Raw genomic sequence first — 13,858 nt, 5'->3', positions numbered from 1 at the left:
AAAGATGGTGCCGTGTCATTTCATGACTTTTTCATTGAGGTCTCCCACATATTTTGAGACCAAATTTGCGACGTCCGGGTACACCATTCTGAAGTTACGTAATAATTTGCATATGCCTGTCAACCCAAAAACAGCTCAAATTCACAATATCGTGTGCAAATCCAATGCAAATTGTGCTTTTTTGTTAAATTGATATAAATTAGATTATTTCCACTTTTAATCATTGAAATTAATCAGTTCTAATGTAGATAAGCTTGAAAAAATGCAAAAAAAAAAAATTTGGCCAAAAAACAATAAAATACATAAGAAAAATTAAAAAACAATAAAAACAAAAGAAATTGATTTTGACTGTGCTATTTTTTGCAAGAAAATTGTTTGATGTGTCTTAAGGAATTCTCAAAGAAAAATTTAGGAATCCTTCAGTTTTTTTTTAATGGAGTTACAGGTGAAAATACAAATTCCATGCATAAATTTACATAATCACTATACTAAAATTGTATGACTATGTAATCTTGCAGATGACATCTGGCTCTATGTTCAGGCAAAATTTTGCGGCGATTGCGCCATCAGCGGCCGAGACCTGGGGGAAGGGGGGGTCAAATTGACCCCCCAGTAAAAACTTGGGTCTCATATAGCCCAGTTAAAATAGGGTTACATGTAATTTGTAAAAAAAAACATTTGAATGTTCTTTACATGTCTTGAATATGAATCAGCTTGACATAGACCAGTTGATAATTCCACTTTGCACATCCATGAGCAGAAAAAGGTCATTTGTACCAACAGCCATGTTGGTTTGTAACTTCACTTTATAGACAAGCATCTGTAGTGTAATGATACTTCATTAAATCTTTATAAATGATGCTTGCCAGCACATCAACCTGATAGTAAGCCTGATGTTTGACAATACCAACAGAAAACATTTCTTCATACATTAAATGCAAAACAATGAAATTTATGCTTCCCCAAGTGTTTACTTGACAGACCATTCTTGTCACCTGCTCTGCACGAGTTCATATTTTGTTTGAACACCATAAACTGTTACATGTCAGGCAAGCTTAGGCATTCTGTCTCTTGGAAAACAAGCAAAGTGCCTAAATGAGAAAAGACAAAGCTCATTTGCACCCATCTGCATTTGAGGTAATTCAAACTGGCTTATCAAAATGCCTATTCTGGCCCATATCTGAAATCTGAGTTCATCACCCCATCAAGCACCAGGATGGATTTTGCAGCATATCTTATCATCTTGTTTATCATTAAATTGGCAAATCTGAATTCCACCGTACTCAAGAAATCAAGAAAACTTTGCCCATTTGAGCAAGAAACAGGAATACTGATCTTTTCAGAGTCAGAAATTAATATAAGAATCATGACGATCTTGAAAATCCTGGCATAAAATGAATAATATAAAAACAAATCAGAGTTCAAAAGAAAGAATATATTATTTCTTTTATTGTCAAGCAGTCCAATGTGGCTCAGTATTCAAAAGATAGGTTCCAAAATTCAAACTTTAACTTGCACCTTGCCCTTATTACTAGGTCTCTCCTTTCATATGCAAATATTTTTTTCCCCGAGTGGTATATAGCAGAGACATTTGTAGTGCACTCTCATATAATGTACTGTTCTTCCAACCCATTTGGCACACTCCGAAGTTTATGATAATTGTTTTGTTGATAGTCTTTTGCGTTGTACCTTTTTTCGAAACCATAACTAGAAAGTAAAACTCTGACAGCAGGAATCATCTTGCATTTCTTGGCAAACTGCATGCAAGGCAGCTACATCTCCCCCCCCCCCCCCCCCCTCTCTCTCTCTCTCTCTCTCTCTCTCTCTCTCCAATATACCATACAAAGACTTTAAAGGTATTAGCCCACATTTGTAAACCTGCAGCAATTGGTCTCATAGTTAGCATGGAGTTTGGGTATGATTGCAGTAACACCTGTGCAAAATTTCGTTCCAATTAGTCCATTACTTTCATAAAAATAAATGAAAATACACCGCAATCTGTATGCATGCGTATAACGCTCGCTAGCTCCGGTCCACGTACGTGTTACATGTACAATGTACGTAGCTATAGCCCGCACTCATAATTCGATTTTGGGTCGGGTTGACCCGGTTTGAAAATTGATTTTAAAACGATGATTTTTCTCTCTTTTATCGAATGGTATAGACAAAGAGCGACAGGTGAGGTATGTTACTGTTATAACTTGTACTTGAAGTCATATTGGACCTGTTTTATGCAGTTTTGATTTTCGTGAGTTTGCAAATGTGGGCTAGTACCTTTAACCCATTGAACACTAGCCCCTAGTATTACAATACCCAGGTTGATGTCTGAGGGAAATGATGTTCTGGCAAAATCAGTTTGTCCTCAGCAGGTTAAATTTCCATCAGAGAGTGATACTGGCCAAATGACAATCTATCATTTTCATTGTGTGCTATTATCACATGATTACAAATAATAAAACTTTTAAGTAGTTGAGATCCTCATACCTGGCAAGCTGACAAGGAAATAGAAACTCCCTGAATCCATTTAAAATTACATTACCACATGATCATTGCAAACACATTGGAAACAGACCAACCTATCCTACCACAGCATCTGTGAACATTACCACTCACTTATTTTCACTGTACAACTACATCACTGCGGTTCTCCTCTTTTTAGTCTTCCTTACACTAACTCCCCTCTCCACCTTCAAGGATCTTCTAGCCGTATCATAACGCTGATTGCATAAGGACATATCTTTCAGGAATAGAATGTACAAATAAAGACAAAATTGGGTGGAGTGGTATTGTCTCAATGTCTGAGTATATGTTTCAATACAAAGCTGGACAATATACCTGACCCTGTATCACAAAACCACTAAAATGTTGCCAGACACACCGGGTAGATTCTTAGTCAAGGGCAGATTCTGAAAGAGCACTCTAAGCTTTAAAAGTCAATACAAATAGACATTTCTAACTTCTCTAAATAGTGGAAAGAAAGTACACACTCTGAAAAAGTGTTAACTCAAAATAGAAGCTTTGATGTTCAGGGTATATTGAAGCACTTAATCTTATACAAAAAGCTGTGCTCTGTGCAATAAATGGGACAAAAAAAACAGAAAGAAGAACTCTATAGCAACCACAGTGAAGTAATTATCAGCATATGCTGAACTTAAGCACACTCATTAAAAGTATATTCTATTCATGAATAACACCAACTTTCAAAGTATTGGTATTAGTCTTTCAAAAATTTATTAGAGTTGAATGAGAAGACTGTGTAAAGGTTGTCGTTCAGAAATGAATAGGGGCCACCGAGAGATACATGTACCTACACATTATTCAAAAACACAGTGTTCTACAAAAACAGCAAAAACACAATTTGCCATTAATTTTATGATCCCAAATTTCGGAATTATGTTGAAGAAAAATTACTCTGTCAGAAAATATGAAAAATGATAGATTGACTAGGTTGACCCATTCTACCCATTGTGACTTCTCAAGGAAAATCAGGACGTGTGACTTTTTGTTAGTTTTGCGATGCAGGGTCATATTATGACATGATGGAACCCACTTTTCCTCCAGCCTTGACTTTGAATTCACTGCACCAATAAAAAACAACAAAACAAATACATGATGCAACATTGGACTGGCACCGCTCGCTAATAATTATTGTTTGTTCTCACTGTATTGGCAAACATTCAAGCCTCATTAGTGCTGTGAAATGATAAGTAGAGTTGTTAGCTCTCTCACACTATCTCTTAATCTCCCTCCATACCCCCCCCCCCACCCCAATAAAACACAGACATTTACATTCCCACGGCAGCTTGAAAATAATAGCCCTACAGACAACACAATATCTTCTCTAAGGACTGTGCATAAACAGGATTTACACACATGTACACCACAGAAAATCCATTTTTAAGGCTTATGATAAACATCTAAATCATGATCAACATATCAGTGTCATTTTCCAAAATTATAATACTGTAATATTCAAGTATAATTGAAGTATTTCCTTTCTTCTCCAACAATGCAGCATGTGTTAATACAAATACATGTAAGTTGTTTATACTGTGCTACACAATTGAGTTGCTTATACTGTGGTACACAATTGAGTTGTTTGGGCCCTTCACACATGAAGCAAAGAAACATACCATATATATTTCAGTCACGGAAGAACACTACATCAATGTCAATCTATTGTGACAACACTGTTTGTCCCCGACATGCTTGGCAGTCAGCAAACCATTACAGTATACTATACAGGGAAATCCTATCGACATCATGGTCACTTGCAATAACATACTGCTTGTAACTAGGTGAAATCAGCGGTCCCAATTTTCTATACCCATCTATCATTCATTCTATGGCAAAGCACCCCACTAAAAGCAAGTTTGATCATAACCAGATCCAGCCCATAGCGAGGGCGATTTGAATGACAAATAACAAACAAAGGCATACTCTTCTGTTTCAGGTACAAGTTAATACTTCCATATTTCATCAGGTCACTCCTGTTCAGAATTGTCGATAAACGGCATACCATTAAATAAAATCCTTTCAACAAGAACCAGATTCAACTTCCTGAATGGCTTATTCTGTGCTACCAAAGTGTTTTACTTCAGGTCATATATGGCTGGCTCTGAACGATAATGTTGGCAATACGTCTGTGCCAATTGGCAATGACGTTTTCCCACCACCAATCTGACAAGCTGCTGAAGTGTCCAGGATCGATGTGAAACCGTTCTCTAAATGAAAACATTGAGTCCAGATGCAAAATTGCAATGATTTAATTTTGTAAACTTATTCAGGCCATACTCACTATAGGTCATATGTATAATATATAGCGGTTACCCTGTAGTGAACACATACAAGATGTATGCACTTCCTCTTCATATGGCTGCTGAACCACATTCTGAAATTGCCGAAAATAAAATTTGTTAAAAGGACTAGGATCTGTTACCTAGGACGTTAACCCTGGATTTCTCCACTAATCCTGATAGTTTGATACTTCGGTGAGGTATACAATAGTCAAAAGTCAATCCAAAGTCACTGTCCATTAAATGAACGCGGCTGTCAAAATAAATTCCCAAAGAAACAAGCCATGTAAAATATCTACAGTTACTCTCTCTTGGCAACAGCTATGAATTCTTTGAAGTTTGTAAATTCCATTACCACTATAGCCTTTTTTGTATTTGATAAGGTCTTCTTTACCCAGGGTAGCCTCTTCAGTGTTGCCACTGCTCTACCACAGGGCCCTGCCAAACTGCTAAACTGCTAAAGAGCAGCATCTTCATGCACCAAGCACAAGAATTATTTAAAGATCATTATATATACTTCAAAACAATCTTTTATTCACCAAAAACCCCAAAACAGACGATATGTCAAAGCCAATGTGAAACGCGTAGCTACAAACTCCCCCACTTGGGTTTGGTTCTTTAAATCAACTGCCAGAATGCAATAACTCATATACCAGTAGAGCAAGATATTGGCAGAAAATAGAGTGTGCCATCAGAGCCTTCTGGGATTATCGCATATGGCAATTATTGCTACTTTACTCTACAGACGGCTTCATACTTTTATTTCTAAAGCATATTCAAGTCTTGATACAAATTGTATCCCACTGTCACTGGCAGAGCTGTTAATGAGATGTAAGAAACATAATTATGTTGGCACCATTACTGTTTTTGGCTGGTCTTTTTTGAAATATATTTACGAGATACTGATTATAACAAGTAACATTGATGGTCCTGGTGGCCTCGTCATAGCAGGGTTTCCCTCCATAAAGAAGAAGACTTATCAAGAACACTGGTTACTGTTATAACAAAACCTTGTCACAATGAAGTAGATTAGTAGTCCAATTTCAAGATTCTTTCATAATTCAATGACATTTTTGCCACCATAATATTACATAATTTAGATATGATAGATAAATTTCTCCAAGCAAAAGCACTGGCAATATTGAGTCTCCAGCATAGACAGGACACAGAGAGGCTAAGTTTTTATTTCAGAAATGGAAGAATGCAATCCGCTGCAATATGTCAGCCGCAGCTCTTCGTAAGATAGAGTTGTCAATGCAGCACCATTGCAAATCATGAGCATATGTGTAGGTGGGGCTTTCAAAGGCATATTTCACCGTGCTTGGAGGTTAACATTAAACGTGCATGCAGCAGATGTGAGAAAGGTTTGTTAACATTTCATCAAATACAATTTTACTTTTAACAGATGCCTATTGGTACATCCCTCTATCTAGATGGACTTATCATAAGTGAGGAACAGAGTAACAAAGCAAGATATATATAACGCGCAGAATGACTGAAAATGCGTAGTAGACATATGACTTCCCACATATGGATAGAGTTTGAATTAAAACTAAACCCTGCCTTCTCATTCTATGCTGCCTTTGAACGTTTCTCTCTCTAAACATTACTTGCATATGTATCCATATAATGATATAATATTATTTAAAAAAATAATAATTACAATTTGTGGGTTGTTTGAGGGGAAGAACCTGCACTGAGAAGAAAGAAACCTCAAGATTATCAACTTTGTTTCCATGTAATTTTGTCATTTCAATATGAAAAGTCTTCACAGTGTATCATCATCTGTTGATCGACTCGCAAACAGTTTTTAACTGCAGCAGCTCCATGCAGGTCCAGTCCAGGAAGACTGCATAATTAATGCTTAGTTTTTACCTTGTAACTTTGCTACGGTGCATTAGCCACTCTCTGCACAAGTACACATCGTGCAAGGACAGTGGAAGTTTGGCTACACACTCTACACACATTTTCAGCTGGGTGTCCAACCTTCTGATGCAATAGGAATTCACAGGGATTTGAGATGTACAAGGCATCCTGATGATAGAGTATGAGCTTCAATGTAGTACAAAAATAAATCAAAATCTTGTCCATTAGATGGCAAGAGTGACATTAACCACTACTGGTACACACTCTACTAGCAAGGCTGCATGCACCTGACACAATTCCGCATGACAGCATGCTGGTACAGCTCCACTTGTATTGTTGTGAAATGGATGTCATATTTTTTGCGGACCAATTTGGATGCTATCTTCAGCACTGTCTCGTTGTTCGTCTCTTCATCTGTATTGGAGGGGGGAAAGGTGAGAGAGAAATGGATGACAGCCAGGCCATGAACAATCAAGAGCTACTCTAGACGAAACTGTACGAAAGCAGTTGGGAATCCCAACCTGTCACGGAAAACACAATCAATACCCACTCCTTTTGTAATGAAACTCTTGAATACTGTTTACAGCTTGAATTCAAGAGTGAACGTTTGTGTACAATTCTCAAAGAAAAACTCAATTGGTAGTCCCTGACAGAAAGCAAATATTCAAAATGATGATTATCAATCCACTTCATACAAACTATGTAAGCTTGTCCCCCCCCCCCCCCCCTTCAAAGATAGCACTCTGTGGCAATAAAAAAAGTTCTGGTACAGAGCAACTGCCATGTCTTGGCATTTAAACTTCAGAAGTGTCCATATCTGGGCAGAGTAAAGTCCACTGGGAAGTGTTTTGATAATGCACTCAGTACACACTGCCCACAAAGCACTACTTTTGTGTGTAAAGGCTACTGGTTACTGCATCCGTGCAAATGACGGTATACATGCAGTGAAACATATGACGTACATCCAAACACTGGATCAGATACGGAATCTATTTATGGTATATTACAGCACATCCAATTTGCATATACAATGTAGGTCTAAAAACAGACCCCCTTTTTTGGACACAGGTGTGTAGCAAGTCATATGGAGATTGCTGGGAGTGAAAAAGGATTTTTTTTTTTCTTTTCCCAGCCATGACATACAGAAACCCACAGAATATGAAACAAAAAGACATTTTTTTTTTCTTTGTCAGCACCAATCAGTGAAATAAAGGAGTGTGACCAATGGAATGCAAAATGTTGATGCTGATGATAAATCGGAAGTGAATAGACAATAGATTCAGAGAGCCAGGCAACACCAGTTTCTTATGGAGAGGGGCCACCACTGCGCATCGTTTCGACTTACCCACAGCTAGGTGCACTGCCATGGCAGCTCTGCTTGTTGTCAGACTCCACACATGAAGACTGTGTGCCATTCTCACCCCGGGCAGCTTGTCCAGGTCTTCTCTCAGCTGTGCATACTTTATGTGCCGCGGTACCCCTATGATTTCACAACACAACAAATACATCAGGGCCCCGTTTTACCAAAAGATAAAGTCAATTTTAAATGTCCTTACCACAAAGACTGCCATAGACTTACAGTTGAAATCAACTATATGATCAATTTTAACTCTTCATAAAACAGGGCCCAGATCTGGATATGTGGTTAAAGATCAATACGCATGGTAAACCGGTACCATATGCTGTCAATAATACTTGTATGTTCAATAGTATGTGAGCACGCATGGATGTATCTGAATATAATTAAGCACATCATGTCTCGATAAACATATTGTTGAAAAGCAGAATGTTACCTACATACAATGTATACTCTCAAACTGTCAGCTGATGGTTTGTCTTATCATCCAGAACAAAAGGAGAAGGAAAAGGAAAATGACATAATTTAAAATGATGGATACATAATACATTGCCTGTGATACATTTCACAAACATCTGCCTTGGTTCCGAAGCTCATTTCATCTTCCTTTTCATGTCTAGTCATCAACTAATCACACTTCAATAAGAACCACAAACATCCCAGATCATACGTCCACTCATTCAGCACTATAAGCCGATGATTTAAGGTCTCAAAATGACCTCTGGACTTGAAGAGTCACAAGGCTTTTTGCTGTTACTGATCTCTCAAAAAGTTGAAACTACACAAGAAGATATCATTTGCATTCTGGTCACTAGTCAGACAAGTCACAAATTGTTCTATTCTGTACTCTAGTCCTTGCACAAGTACCCTCTTGCTCCTCTACAGGTAGGGCCTGTATAACAGAAAAAAAAAACTGCATAATATTTCAAACGTTTGTAGTTTGCAAAGGTTCGGAAAATGAGAACTCACCTTCCATTAAAACGTTCATGGCATCACGTAAGACGGTCATGGTTGTGATCAGCACCAGGATGGAAAAGAGGAATGTGCATATTGGATCGGCTATCTTGTACTCAGGCTGTTTATAAAAAAATTAAGAGAAAGTCAAGAGCAATTTAATGTGTGATGTAGACATCTTCAAGTCATCACACTCACTTTCACATCAGTATGAAATAATACTCCTTGAACACAGCCCAAGCCTTCACAAATCACACTTTTGCTGATCATATCATTACCTAAAGAAATGAGCAATTATAGATCTATCATTCACCGGGTGCATAATTTTGTTTTTCATTTCACACTGAGATATCAATAAGGCTGCTGTTCAAACATCATAACATCTATTAAAAGCCCTATTGACACTGTCAGCTGGTGTGAGTTCAGCTCAGAATGAGCCAGGCTCTTCCACAAATATGAATGACCCATTTTTAGTCAGTTGTCAAACTTTATAAGCTCGGCTTGGCCCGGCCACTCATGCCAGTGGCCATGTCAACAGCACTATATCCAGATCAGTGATAACAAATATAAACGTAACAGGGTGTCAAAGCTCTGTAGAAGGCTACTAGATGAACATTTCAGATCTAGAGAACTTATGCCAGCATCATAATGCTGAAACACCAAGTAGATTAAATGCTAACCAGCTATATTTTTTTTTCTTTTTGAGAAAAAGATATGAAGCTAAATTGTGGGTAATAATTCATTTTGTATAAAAGGAACTTTGTATACAGTGCAGTAGACACTAGTCTTGTGACAGCCCGCATTAAGAACATTCAAGACCATGTACACAAAGGTGGCATTTGTGTCCATGCATCACAAAACCAACAAAAAGCTGCACAATTCGATTTCAAGTGAAGCCTCAAAATAGGTGAAATGGATCAACCAACTCAACCTTGAGATTTCTAAATAATTTTCTGAAAGAGCACTTCTTCTTTGGGATCATAACATGAATGCGAAACTGTGTTTTTGCAGCTTTTCTTGAATTTTTTTTTTTTTTTTTTTTGGTAGAATAGTGTGATTAGGTAATGATATACTGTATGTCTTAGATACCCCTTTTTGTTTCTTAAAAAGAAAAACAAAACCCTCCACACTCTTCGATTTCAACTGCTATACCCTTTAAAAGGATGACACTACTGCTCTGAAAGTTCGCTGTACATATTGTATATACAAGTGTAGAATCTGCAATTAGACTGCAAAAATTTTAATCTGATTATCCCTTCAGTGAGGTTACTATGGAGATTTACATCCTGTGTTTGTCCCAGTCATCACACAGATCTATAGCTTAGTGAGATAAATACTTGAATAAACCCTTAATTTCAAAGTCTCTTTCTCAGTAAACATACTGCCATAGTGTGTGCTTTCTTTCCATTATTTAGATAGGTTAGGAAAATCCCATTTGAAAACTTACACTCTGCTCTTTCAAAATTCATGCCTGGTAACTTTTTGGTGGTTTTGTGATGCAGGGTTATATTAAGACTGCTTTGATGCACGTGTATGTATTTCACCTTTCCTGGACTAATTCCACTATATAATGTACACTTACAATTGTATATATACATATACACACATTGTTGTGTGAACATCAACATTACTTCTGGTTGACCTTTCATCCTTCAGTGAACAAGAACTCATTTCTTATCTCACTATTAAACAGGTATCATCCCTCATAAAATGTATTGCTTTGCTCAGAGTTCTTTTCAGACAATTAGCACCACCCAAGGAATCATTTATCTCAAAAGTAAATTTGGCCCAAAGCACCAGCCAAACATATAACAGACAATAAAGAGCCTGCGGAAGGGTTTTATCAGATCGTAAGGATTTAAGTGTTTTCACACGTACTACCGAGAGTGCGTAATTTGAAGCACGACTATAACGATGCATCATTACAATCATGATTCAAATGATGCCAACTGTCATTCAAATGAAGGTTAGTAGGGGCTCGTTCATTTCAGACAATTAGCACCACTCAAAGTATCACTTATCACCAAAGTAAATTTGGACCAAAGTACCAGCCAAACATATAACAGAGGATATGAGCCTGTGTAAAAGGTTTTATCAGATTGTAAGGCCTCAAGTGTTTTCACACGTACCAAGAGTACTACATAATTTGAAGCACGACTGTAATAATGCATCATGATTCAAATGATGCATGAAATTCACACTGGAATCGTGCAGAGTGATTTGAATATAAATTCCAGCCGTCATTCAGATGATGGTCAGTAGGTGCTTTCTAATCACTATTCTCCAGAATCATGCGACAAAACAGTCGTGTATACAGATTGACCCCAAAATCATGTTGTTGCTGTTTTTTGTTTTTTGTTTTTTTGGGGGGTGGGGGCTTACAGAGAACTTTCAACCATTTCCACAGAAAAACCCTGCTCGCCACATGCTCACATTGCAGTCAAAGGCTGCACTACTCACTCCTCAAGAATGACTGATTGGAACTCAGTAAGAAGCCACACCTCCTCTTCTCGCCCTGAAATTAAAAACCGCCGAACTCTCGAAGCCTTCCTTGGTCATTTGTATGAATGATAATTCATATTGTAATGGTAATCGTAACTGTAATTCAGCACTGCAAGTACATTCCTTGATAAGTGTGAAAAGGACTCGATGGTATGTCTTTAAAGAATCAGCAGCCTCCATGCGTTGGTCCCACTGAACCTTTGACCTGTTGGACTCAAATATTCGTCTTTACTGACAAATACCAGCACAGCACAACATTGTAATTTGTCTGATACCTCACGCAAACCTTCCCATAAATCTTGTTCAAGTCTTTAATTCTATGGGGCGATACATTTGTAGATGGTGGAAGGGTTATTGGCCTGCACACAACCCCCTTCAACCCTAAGGTGTAGCATTCAAGTCCCATTACAACACTTCTGTGAATGAGCAAGTCAAATATATCTACCATGCTCCTCTTTCCATTGAGGTACACATTGTACTTCCCTGTACCAGTGGATGGGTACTCCACTGGTTAAGAACATCATGCCAATATGGATGGACTGTGTGAGCTCCGTAGGTGCAAATTAAAGGCATGATTTACCATTTGCAGATGAAATAAAAACCCAACATTAGTGCTTCAAAATAATTCTAAAATTGAGTTAGGGGTAGAAACAACCAATGTAAAAATTTGAATCAGAATAATCAATGTTAAATATTGTTGATTATACAAAATGTGAACAATAGTTATAATAAAAATGTTTCCAGACTAAACCATCTACAGTTACAGTTTATTGAAAAAAATAGTGATATCTCCTTATATTTTGGGTTTTATTGTGAAATCTTTATATGGTAGGATGTTTTGTGATAAAACTGACCAACACATATGCATCAAATATGATATGTTGAACATTTTCAAAATCATTCCTCCCAAAGGTAAACAGGACCTTTAAGATTAAGATATTCTACAAAATGATTTGGGCATCCTGTATTACAGATAAAAACCTTGAAAACAACCCCAAACAGACTTCTACTTTGTACAATATATTAGAGTCATCCATGCAATTTTGAACATGAATGCATATATTTTTCAGAGTCACAAACATACCCAAGAAAGAATACATGTATGTGGTGCACTGTGAAGCCTTCTACTACTGAGCATTCCACATCCATGGAAACCTTTAAAGATTTTTAAAAATGCCTATAGATGATTAAGATTAAGAATTAGCCTTTGTTTTATGGCTGGTATGTAGAAAATGTCATATGCTTTAAATAAATTCTCTCATGACAAATTCATGATAAAAAATTATCGGTTCATCCCACGGTAGTGCCCCAGCTCTACAGAACTCTCTGAAAATAAGATGACATAATGCATCTCATTCACAAATTATACAACATATACATGGACTTTAGAGCGCTCAAGGATAACTCTACATTGTGTATTTACATAATCCGATACTTATGACTAGTATGTACAGGCAACTGGGCCCTGATGTGTTCAAGAGCTACGCCCCTCTCAAAGCCAAGGAGTGCTCTTAATTTTGTGTACTAGTAAATGGTCACCAATGTTTATTGCAGTCCAGAAGTGGAATGCTGTGGGCACTGTGCATATATTTTATATTACATGTTAGAAATTTTCCAGCTCACGAAGATCACCATGACAGTAACAAGTCAGCGTATGTCCCTCTCTTGTGTGTGGTCTCGGCGAGCACTTATTGTCTATATGAACACAGTTGGGGGGGGGGGGGTCAAAGCACTGCAGGAGCATGCCTGTGCCCAAATTTGTGTATAAATTGGGTTATGGAACCCCATGAACTTTTAGCAAGAGCTCTTAACTTTGCTCTACAAGTAGCCAAGGACACCACCAACAACAAAATGTAACTGTTCAAAGTCAGACTGGAATTATACTGTATACATGCCAAGCCTTCAAAAGATTTGCAAGTGATTTGTGCCCATGACACACTCACGTTTGCTTTGATGATGCCGGCCGCTATCAAGACGCCGATGCTCTGAATCAGATCGCCGATGACATGGATGAATGCTGCCCTCACATTGAGATTCTTCTGCTTATCCTTCTTTGCATGCTGTTCTCCCTCTGGTGCACCGTCCTCCTCATCTGGTAGGCGCTGATGTCCCCTCCCGCCCCCGTGACTGTGCAGATGGCCACCACCGGCATGAAGTACAATTGCTAATCTGTGACGCATATGGCAGGCAAATGAAAGAAAAACAAATAATGAATACAATACAATATCATATTCACTGTCTGTACATAGCTCTAATTCACCATCATTTTGGAAACACCATTTAGGAAACACAATTTAAGTTGCTTACTGGGATGTTTTTAAAGATGAAAAGCTTGCTAGCTTGAATGGCTGCAATACAGCACTGTACTTCTTCGAGAAAAGCA

General features: G+C 37.8%; 1 protein-coding gene across 1 annotated transcript in view; it reads right to left on the bottom strand.

The window, feature by feature from the left end:
• Positions 1-6,514: 6,514 nt before the first annotated feature.
• Positions 6,515-13,858, bottom strand: part of LOC140237596 (proton-coupled zinc antiporter SLC30A2-like) — a 44,498-nt gene continuing 37,154 nt past the window's right edge. The window contains exons 4-7 of the mRNA XM_072317528.1: positions 13,419-13,644; positions 8,989-9,094; positions 8,008-8,142; positions 6,515-7,076 (exon numbers count right to left, since the gene is read on the bottom strand). Coding sequence (XP_072173629.1) covers positions 6,931-7,076; positions 8,008-8,142; positions 8,989-9,094; positions 13,419-13,644 — 613 coding nt within the window. The 3' untranslated portion in view covers positions 6,515-6,930. The remainder of the gene's footprint in view (positions 7,077-8,007; positions 8,143-8,988; positions 9,095-13,418; positions 13,645-13,858) is intronic.

This window comes from Diadema setosum, chromosome 14 (genome assembly GCF_964275005.1).
Source record: "Diadema setosum chromosome 14, eeDiaSeto1, whole genome shotgun sequence".
In the NCBI taxonomy this organism is placed as follows: Eukaryota; Metazoa; Echinodermata; class Echinoidea; order Diadematoida; family Diadematidae; genus Diadema; species Diadema setosum.
This window is presented reverse-complemented; position numbering and strand designations above follow the sequence as displayed.